This window comes from Silene latifolia, chromosome 4 (genome assembly GCF_048544455.1).
Source record: "Silene latifolia isolate original U9 population chromosome 4, ASM4854445v1, whole genome shotgun sequence".
In the NCBI taxonomy this organism is placed as follows: domain Eukaryota; kingdom Viridiplantae; phylum Streptophyta; class Magnoliopsida; order Caryophyllales; family Caryophyllaceae; genus Silene; species Silene latifolia.
The window spans coordinates 5251424-5261220 of NC_133529.1; the positions used below are offsets into that span (position 1 = coordinate 5251424).

The 9797-nt window shown below is 37.1% G+C and overlaps 1 protein-coding gene and 2 non-coding genes across 3 annotated transcripts; 1 reads left to right on the forward strand and 2 right to left on the reverse strand.

The window, feature by feature from the left end:
• Positions 1 to 301: 301 nt before the first annotated feature.
• LOC141652683 (uncharacterized) lies at positions 302 to 6452 on the forward strand. The gene is made up of 5 exons (XM_074460250.1): positions 302 to 901; positions 2157 to 2290; positions 3903 to 4050; positions 4147 to 4253; positions 6049 to 6452. Exons 1-5 carry the CDS (start codon positions 577 to 579, stop codon positions 6088 to 6090), a joined length of 756 nt encoding a protein of 251 aa, XP_074316351.1. The 5' UTR covers positions 302 to 576; the 3' UTR covers positions 6091 to 6452.
• Positions 6453 to 6661: 209 nt separating this feature from the next.
• On the reverse strand, positions 6662 to 6733 carry TRNAH-GUG (transfer RNA histidin (anticodon GUG)). Its single transcript has one exon. It is a non-coding gene; the product is annotated as a tRNA-His (tRNA).
• A 100-nt stretch (positions 6734 to 6833) lies between these two features.
• TRNAH-GUG (transfer RNA histidin (anticodon GUG)) lies at positions 6834 to 6905 on the reverse strand. Its single transcript has one exon. It is a non-coding gene; the product is annotated as a tRNA-His (tRNA).
• Positions 6906 to 9797: the final 2892 nt, after the last annotated feature.

Below are 9797 nucleotides of genomic sequence, written 5' to 3' on the forward strand. Positions count from 1 at the left end.
CGGGCTGAGGTGGGGTGAGGCCCGATGGCCGGACTGGCCCACACTGTTGTCCATGTTAGTTAAGCTAAACCGAAATATAATAAAATTAAGCCAAAAAAGAAAAGGACTTTAGAATTTCTCAATTTAGAATCTTTCATTTTATGCCACACATTATAAAATTCTTGTAACTTTATTTACCAAAAAGAGTAAATGTCATGAGAGTAGAAGATAAGACATAACTATCTCACGTAGACATACCAATAAGAAAACAAGTGATGATAGAAAGATCAATAAAAATACGACAAGTAGGAAAACATGCATGATGAAAGAGAGCTAGACATAATATCGTATAGCCACATGCTTCTTCTTCAAACTGACCTTTCGACCTTACTAAAAGTTCACACCACCATTCCTAATTACCCTTTCTTCTTCTTTTTAATTCTTCAACAGTCAACTTCCCATTCATATCTCTCTCTCTTTATAAAGGCACAATTAACAAGAACTTAGATTTGTTAACAAACAAAAAATAACCCATAATTTTGCAGAAAAAATTATCATTTTTTCAAACTTGTATATAGCAAAATATTGCATAAAATTATGGGTTTGCAAATAATTGCACAAAATAAAAGTTTATTGTTTTCTCCACAATTTTTATCTTGTTTTACCTCATTAGATTGCAAGATTAATGGGTTAAATTCATTGTGTTATAAGAAGAATAATGTTCATAATAATAATATTAATGAAGTTGGTTTTGGTGTGAAATATGATCCTTTGGTTAGAAGAAATAATAAGAAGAGATGTAATAATGTGGTGGTTGTTTCTTCATCAATTGGGAACGTGGGTGCACCTCTTTGGGACACTTGGTCTCCTGATAAAGCATCTCCTTCTCCTTCCTTAAGTGATGTTCTTTGGCCTTCTCTAGGTATGCATGCCTCTCCTTTTGTGTTTTTGTTTTTTTATAACATCTGGTTTAATTCGGATTTGAACTTGGTAGTCAGAATAGCATTAAATCGAAGGTTTTGGTTATGGGTGGAAATTTAAGGCTTTTATATATTAGGACGATTGCTTTGAGTGGCGGAGTTAGGATTTTAAATCATCAGATGGGATGGGCAAGTAATGGTACAACAAAAAACTCAAAAAATGTTCAAATAACAAACTTTTAAATTTTCATGCTCTGGCAAGCGTCTCTGCTAGCCCTCTTTAAACTCCATAGCTAATTGCCCTTACTAATCTCTTAGTTACGATATTGTTGAATAACGACTATAAACTAAGTTATCGTTCATGTGTTTTAACATTGCTATAATCGATTGTCAAGTGTACCCTCTTGTAAGAATTTCATTATTTGTATATATACCAACTTGGTTGATGTCTATATTCTAATTTTACACTAAATGTGCTTGTCGTTGTTACGTGATTTTTTATCATCTTGAGTATTGGTGCACTTTAGCGTACGTAATAAAAGCGTATGATTGTGTTGCAAATTGCAATAGTCAGGTTGACATTTCCGTTATTATGCCGGAATAGTCAATGCATAATTAAAAAGGGTTATTTATATGTTGACCTTAACTTAATTTGAAAATAATAGGGTACCCTAATTCATCTACTAGGTATTTTTTTAATACATGTTAGATTAAAATCTCTATTTGATTTGTTATTGGAGCATATTCCTAATTTTGTGTCATATGGAGTAATTGCTAGTATAATTTGATGCATGTTTCGGTCAAATGTAAAATATATGGACTTAAAAGGTTAGCGAGAATCAGGCCCCCTTTCGAACATAACTAAGGTCTTCAACTAATAAACACGAGATGGATCTGGCCTTACCCGCGGTGGAGGAGAGAAGTCTAACTCACAAGCCCAAGAATGCTCTTATCTCCCAAAACCAATTGGCAATGGGAGAAACACCCCTAGGCCTTATAAGATAGACAATCTCTCTCTTTTTCACCGATGTGGGACTCACAAGTGGATTTATACTCCAACATCAACTGATCCGCATGATCAATGCTAAGGGTTATTCAAACTCGTTCATTTCAATATTATAATCAAACCTATATGAATAAATCTCGACTTTGAAAAGGGCGGGTATTTGGAAACGTTACAAAACTATCATGACATCGTCTCATATAGAAATTAGCGATTTAGATTAATATAGTCCGCTAACTTAAAACGATGAACAGGTGCATTTGCGGCAATGGCGATGTTAGGGAAGATGGATCAAGTGCTAGCAACAAAAGGAGTGTCGATAACGGTAGCGCCATTAGGAGCAGTGTGTGCTGTGTTATTCATCACACCTAAATCTCCGGCTGCAAGGGTACGTTTTTTATTGTCTCTTGTTTTAATTTATGCTTTGGTCCCCCTTGTCTACCCAATTTGCACGTACTTTATCAACTCCATTAAGAAGGAGTATCTATCTTGCTCTTATTACAGTCTTACACTCTTACCACACATTTGTGGCTCTACCTTTCATCCATCATTATTGATGTGAAATAACTCATTGTTGTGTCTCTTTCCGTCATTCTTGACCATTTAATTCTATTTTACTTTTAGGAAGATTATATTATTCTAATCACACTTTTGGTGCTCGAGGGTCACATACTCGAAGTTTAGAAGGCACGGCCTCATGCTATAAATACTCCACAAGATTGTTCTTGGGAAAGCTTAAGCATGAGACCCTTAGGAATTTCACTCGAGTTTTAACCACTAACCTGTAGACTCTACTCTTGTGGGCACAAAATAACTTTTTTTTTTTTTTTTGTAAAGTTTAGTTGCCTATGAATTTCAATAGTACACAATCACATAAATTCCTCTATTACGTTGCAGAAATACTTTCTCGTATCAAGGTGTAAAAAGTACCGGATCTTGTTGGTTCTAATACATTATACTTGTTATAACAGTCGCGAGAAAGACAAATAAAGAACAATAAGAAAAGCAACAAACAGATTTACGTGGTTTACTTACAATGTCTTAAAAGCAACAAACAGATTTACGTGGTTTACTAACAATGTCTTAGCTACATCCACATGACAGAAGGGAAGGAGAAGGTTTTACATTCAGAAGTTATGATATGATATGCATAACTCCTAGTGTGAGGCTTAAAGAGTTTATACAGTAATCTCTAAGACCTAATACAAAAAAACTAGAAAGGCCAAGACAGAACCCTAACCCAAAACAAAATAGATAAGTGGTAAACAACCCCCTTAAGTTTACTTCTACGTGAGATTAAGCCCCTTAAGTTTGATTTGGAGTAAATACCTAATATGTACACCGATATGAGAAATTGGTGAGAAATTGAAAAATCCGGTGAGATTTTGGCCGGAAAAATAAAAGGGGCTTGATTTCACATTTTAGCAAACTTAAGAGGGTTGTTTACTCCAAATCAAACTTAAGGGGCTTAATCTCACGTTGAAGTAAACTTAAAGGGTTGTTTACCACTTTCGCGCATAGATTAACAATACGGACTAATATACAATACAATGGCTGAGCAAGATTATTACATATAGATAAAAAGCACTCTTAAGAGGATTAATAAATGGAATAGATAATAAGTCCTTAACATACATGGTCATGGTGGGACTGTGGGAGAAATCCCAAACCCTATTGGCTTTTTAAGGTCATGGTCCTTTTGGTTCAATGGCAGGAGGGTAGTTAATATTTCAAACACGGACTGGAGTAGACACGACTTCTGGCTCTTAACTAACTACACCTGATAGATGAACCAACTAAACCAAAACCTTAAATTGATGGTTGAGGTCCAACTATTATATTTATTCCTATTAACACCACTATATTTCAGGCGTTCCCTAGCTCAAAACAACACCTATGCATCATAAAGTATCCGCCATTATTACGAATTGATCAGGATACTTATTTAAGTATTTACTATTAGCAAGTTATTTATGTAATTTTTCTGATATATTATGCAGAAATACAACATGTTCATGGCTCAGATTGGATGCGCGGCAATAGGAGTGTTGGCATTCTCAATCTTCGGCCCAGGTTGGCTTGCCAGGAGCACCGCTTTAGCCGCATCCCTCGCTTTCATGATCTTCACCAAGTCCACTCACCCTCCCGGTATTTTCCTTTTACTACTACAAAGCCCATATTGTTTTATTTATTCCGTCTATTTTCCCTTCTTGATTTTAAATTGTTTTGTGTTTGAATATGTAGCTGCAAGCTTACCATTGTTGTTCATCGATGGAGCGAAATTTCACGGTTTGAATTTCTGGTACGCGCTATTTCCAGGCGCGGCAGGATGCCTCCTCATCTCTCTCATTGTAAGTTCTCACTTGACACTTGACATTACATCCCGCCTTCATTCATTTAGGTGTCTCATTCATTTATTTACCTTATTATATGCGATGAGCTAGCTAGTATGGGTCCAAACAACAATTTTATACCTCAAGTAGTTGAGTTACTATACCTATACAAATTGCAGCCAGTTTAAAATTATTAAGGATATTCTATCGTATACCCCTTAACTTTTTCATTTTCCAAGATGTATCCCTCTTTTTTTGCAAAAAAAACTTTGACCGTCAATAACTCTTTGCTACAAGTTCAGAATACCATAAACTTTATTTTTCAAATTAACCGTCTTTAAGAGGTCTTCAGTTTGAAAAAGAATTCACCGACGTCTCAACTCGTAGTTGGGAATTATGGTCGGTCAAAGTTTATTCGTTAAAAAAGTTTTAACCAACCATAACTACCGTCTACGAGTTCAAAAAGCACTGAATTTTTTTTTTTCAAATTCAAGGCCTTGACAAAATAATTGGTTTGAAAAAAAAATTTACCGTTTTCTTTACTCGTAACAGAGAATTATTGCCGGCAAAGTTTTGTGAAAAACGAAAGGTAGTAGAACTTAGAAAACGAAAAAGTTGAGGGGTACACGAGAGAATATCCGAAGTTATTAAATGGCATGGATAAGCATTTAAGCAATATGCCCCCTAAAAGATCAATTGCTAGATTATACAACCAGTTGTATGTAGTTGTACGGTGTACAATCCGAGCTGTGTAATAAAGTTTTCGAGTTTTGTTTAAAAGAATCGAAATTTATCTTTGTCAGAAAGTTTCAACTCACACACTTAAACATAAAAAAATAAACTCTTATAAAACTCAGAAAAATTACACATAAGCTCGGATTAATGTATATGGTTGTACAATGCTTATTATACAACTGGTTGTATAGTAATATTTGTGCCTAAAAGATAGAGTAGCTTTTGCTTAAATGGAAAGCTTTGCTCCATAGCTCCTTGCCTCCTAGTGGGAATCGTCGAATCGAGGATCGTTTCATGAATTATGACTTCTACAGTCTATACAGAATTGAAAATTACTTGGTTGAAGACTTTCGAGCATGTCAAGGGGTTTCTAGCTTCCCCTTTATTCTAATTTCAATTTATTTTTCAGTTTTCCGGCGACCACATGTCGAATTGGCTAGATTATTAGTATAGGTTTTTGACTTTTTAACCTAGCTATTAACTATAGAAATCATTATTTTACTTCTTGATTAGTTTTCCTCCTATGTTCATTAGGCTATAGATTAGTTTAAGCTTTGAACTCTTTGTATCATATAGCTAATTAACAATGCATAAAATTCCTTGGATGAAAAGCATAAATTTTACTCCCTTCGTCCTGGTCATTTGTTGTCCTTTGGTTTTGGCACAAAGAACAAGGGAAGAAGAGAGGGTCAATTACAATTTGACATGAACTGGTGTTTTCACTATAGTTTTAAGGCCGCCAACATTCTTTAACCTTTAGGTTATGTTGCTCAAACTCTGTTAGAAGTATCTGACATTGATGCATGTCCAAGTGTCAGATTCGGCTGTTTTTGGAGAAATTTGTTTTTTTTGTTGGTCTAAAATGGTATGTCCGAGTGTCCTACCCATGTCCGATTCACACTTGTCCAACACGGGTACCATGCAAGGTAATATTGAAGCGTCCGGGCAACATAGCCCTTAGCCATTACCCTTCTTGTTTTGGATACTTTCACTGGCTTTCTTCTTCATCTAATTTAAATGCAGAAGTTTTTGAAGTATACAAAATGAACAATTTTCATTCTGTTTGATGACATTGCAGCAAGAGATAGTATTCTACTTGCAGCAGAATTTCAAGTTCTAATGACCTCTCAAGGCGATCTATTTTCAATTAGTTCTTCCGACTTAAGCAAGCGCACTACGAGATATTTTTGTCAACAAGAGTAGTTATATTCATTTTTGAGACACACTCCAAAGTCTTCAACAAAATCAGGAAGATGATGAGTTTCTGGTATCGATCACATTGTTAGAAGGGATGTAATTATGCAAATATGAAGCTTCTACTGTACGAACGTACAATATGTACAGGAAATCGGTCATTTAAGCATTAGATGTAAATCCCTTATGTTTATACTAATACTATATATTTTTTTGTATAGAAGAGTCCAATGGAAGTTGTACTCGTTTCTACTACGTAGATAATCACATGCTTCAAATTCGATTTTGGGACAACTTGTGACGGTCCGCCGTGCACCCTGTAATACGACTTAAAAAAAATCGACCTTGGGGATCCAAAAATTAAATAAACGTGTTGGCCTTGATGTTTTTTTTCGAAAGATAATAGCATTACAGACTTACAGTTTACTGGTGTGTGATTGTAGAGTTGCAGCCATAAAAAGGATTAATAGATATCTGAAGGCAGAAAATAAAAAATGTGTGGCTGCTGGGATTCGAGCCCAGGTCTCCACGGCCACAACGTGGAATTCTTACCACTAAACTACAGCCACTTTTTTGAAAGTTAATAGCATTATGAAGTTACAGTTAGTGGTGTGTGACTGTAGAGTTGCAGCCAAAAAGAGGATTAATAGAGGCAGAAAATAAAAAATGTGTGGCTGCTGGGATTCGAGCCCAGGTCTCCACGGCCACAACGTGGAATTCTTACCACTAAACTACAGCCACTTTGTTGTCTGGATATGGTAAAAACATACCTATACTGAATGAAATATATTCTATCGTGGTTTTCACTCCTATCATTCCTCTTTGTCCTAGAATACATTTTTGAATTTAAACAGTGCTATTTATATTTATAATAATGGTATTAAGCTAGCCATTAAAAACTTTCCACATTATATAATTCTCTCTCTAGAAAATCTTACATTGATTTTTATCTGTTTACAAGAAAATCTTACATTGATATAATTCAATCTGGATCATTAAAAGTAAATGAACCTTTATTATTTATTATGAGAAATGGAGAGGAGAGGAACCTTACTCGGTCGTGACTCATGACACCCCAACCACTTCTTAAGCTAGCTAGTTGCTTGCGCCTATGTTATCATACGCCTAAACAAATGAGAAGTCTTATATTTTTAATTCTGGATATATTTAGTTGTATACTTGTATATAGTAAATTTTGTAAATTATATTATTATTCTCATTGGTTGGGGACTGGGGTGTGTACGGTAACATGATACATTCGTTGTACTCAAATAACTCCTTATAGTGAGTATTATATTTTTGTAATTTAATACTTTTTGTCGCAAATATGATGTACATGTAGGCATGTAGCAAGTATTTCCTAATGACGCACTTTATAAATTTCTTAGATTTATGATATTCAATAATCCATAAACCATCTAAGTACCAATAGAAACTCGATATAATTTCTTTAAATCTATAACGCCATCTCATTTTCTCCTCCAAGGACCAATAGATCAAGATTGACATGTGTAAATAGTACCCAACACATTTTTTTTTTTTGAAACAAACCCCAAAAGGGCTCAACTAGCATTAGAATGATCAACCGAAGCAAAAGCCTCAATGTTTAATGGAAATACATTAACCCAAACACGCTTCCCAAAAGACAGAGGTCTCACATGAGCAAGCTCATGGGCAACCCTATTACTCGACCGCCTAACATAGAGGAATTCAACAGAAGTAAAGAAAGAACATAAGGTAAAGATATCATCGTAAATAAGACACATATCACTTCGTCCTCGCTTTTTCTTGCGCAAGTCTTCAACCACGGACAAACAATCGCTTTTGACTTCAACCTTTGCCACTCCCTTCTTCTTTGCCTCGGTAAGCCCCAAAAGGATTGCTTCCGCTTCCAGTAAAGACGGGTCCCGAATCTCCTCTTCCTGCAACGTAACACCCCCACAAGACCCTCCCTTCCTCATCTTGACAAACCACCCCCAGACCCATTCCTACTCCCTCGAATCTTCCCGCGTCTACATTAATCTTAACCTATCCCGGTTTTGGCGTCTTCCACCCACGATCCTCCTCACCATGCGCCTTTCCCCCTTCTACTGCAATCCCCCTCATCTCACTAATAAGCTCCCTAGCCCTTTGTATGACTCCATCCGCACTCCATCGCGCCCCCTCGAATATGACCTTATTGCGCATCTCCCATATCGCCCAACACCCCGTCATGAGCTCTACACATTCCTTTACTCCCAATTCCCTCATCATAGCCTCCGCCCACTCCCTCACCCGCTCAAACCCAACACATTATTGATTATTGAGCATAAATTCTCATTTAAGACGGAGGTAACATGTATAAGCGGTACCCACTACCCAGCACATTATTGATTGAGCACAAGATGCACTAGGAACATTGACACTGCGGCCTGCGCCAATCCTCATATGCATGTCTAGTATCTACCGTTACTCAAGCACGCTGTTCTAATAGACACACGATACATTATTCCAAATTCCTCATCATAGGGAACAAGTAACATTTTAACCCAATTTTATCCTCTAATCCAACATTGAGTATTCGGATTCCATCTAAGTATCAGCAATGCAAAATACTCGTACATATGCGATGACACAAATCATATTTTTTTTTAACAGGAAAAAAATAAGTCATATTTTAATTTTACAAAGAATCGTATAAAATTTACTTTTATTTTTACTAGGTTTGATGCCCGGCTACGTCCGAGTTACCTTTATCTACCATTTAAATTTTATTTTCTATAACACATGCATTTATAATTTATATCTTGAAATTATAATGAGATGTAAGATTAATTAACAAATTATGAGATACGTTCATCACTCCCGCTGTTAATATTATATTATTATTACTTTCACTACATCTGTTCCGGGTGTAATTCCAGAGCAGTTATTTGTTACCACCCGTGCTTGTAGAATGACGTCTTTGGTTGACTCCTCCTTGCGGTCTCCTGAAACAATGAGCAAACTGAGGGCTCGGCTTCGGGCCGAGCGAACTCACTCCGACGCTCAAGTCAGTAAACTTAGAAAGATAAGTTGTTGTTACTTGACGAAGTACGTATTGTAGAGAGATAAGGAAGATATTACCAGATGAATAGTGATTCTTAGGTTAAATTGTGGATCCCTTACTCAATGAGAGTTGAGGAGTATTTATAGTCTTTCACCTTTTGTCACGTAGTGGCCAAGTGGCTAGCAGGTGGAAAGACTGAGCTACCCTCGGCCGAGGGGCCATGGCAGGCCGGCGGGCCCTCTTGACTCGCCGCCGAGGGGTCTTGGATATGAGTTCGCGGATGTGTGCCCCGGCTGGCTGGTTGCCCCGGCCGGGGCCCATCTGACAGGCCGACAGGCCTCGTCGGTTAGGCTGCCTAAGCCGTTGACTTGCTGTGGATATCTTTGACCTTGCTCAATATGTTGATGGTCGCCGGGTCGAGAATATGCCCCATCAATTTGCCCCCAGCGTAGTCTATGCCGTGGTATGGGCTCCGATGTACGTTGAGCGTATATTCTGCGTAAGACAAAATTTTCTGCCCCGGCTTCTTTTACCTCGGCGTGGCTCTGGCTAGGCCGTACCATATCCCCCCTCCACATGGTTGTGTAATGGACATCCGATGTGGA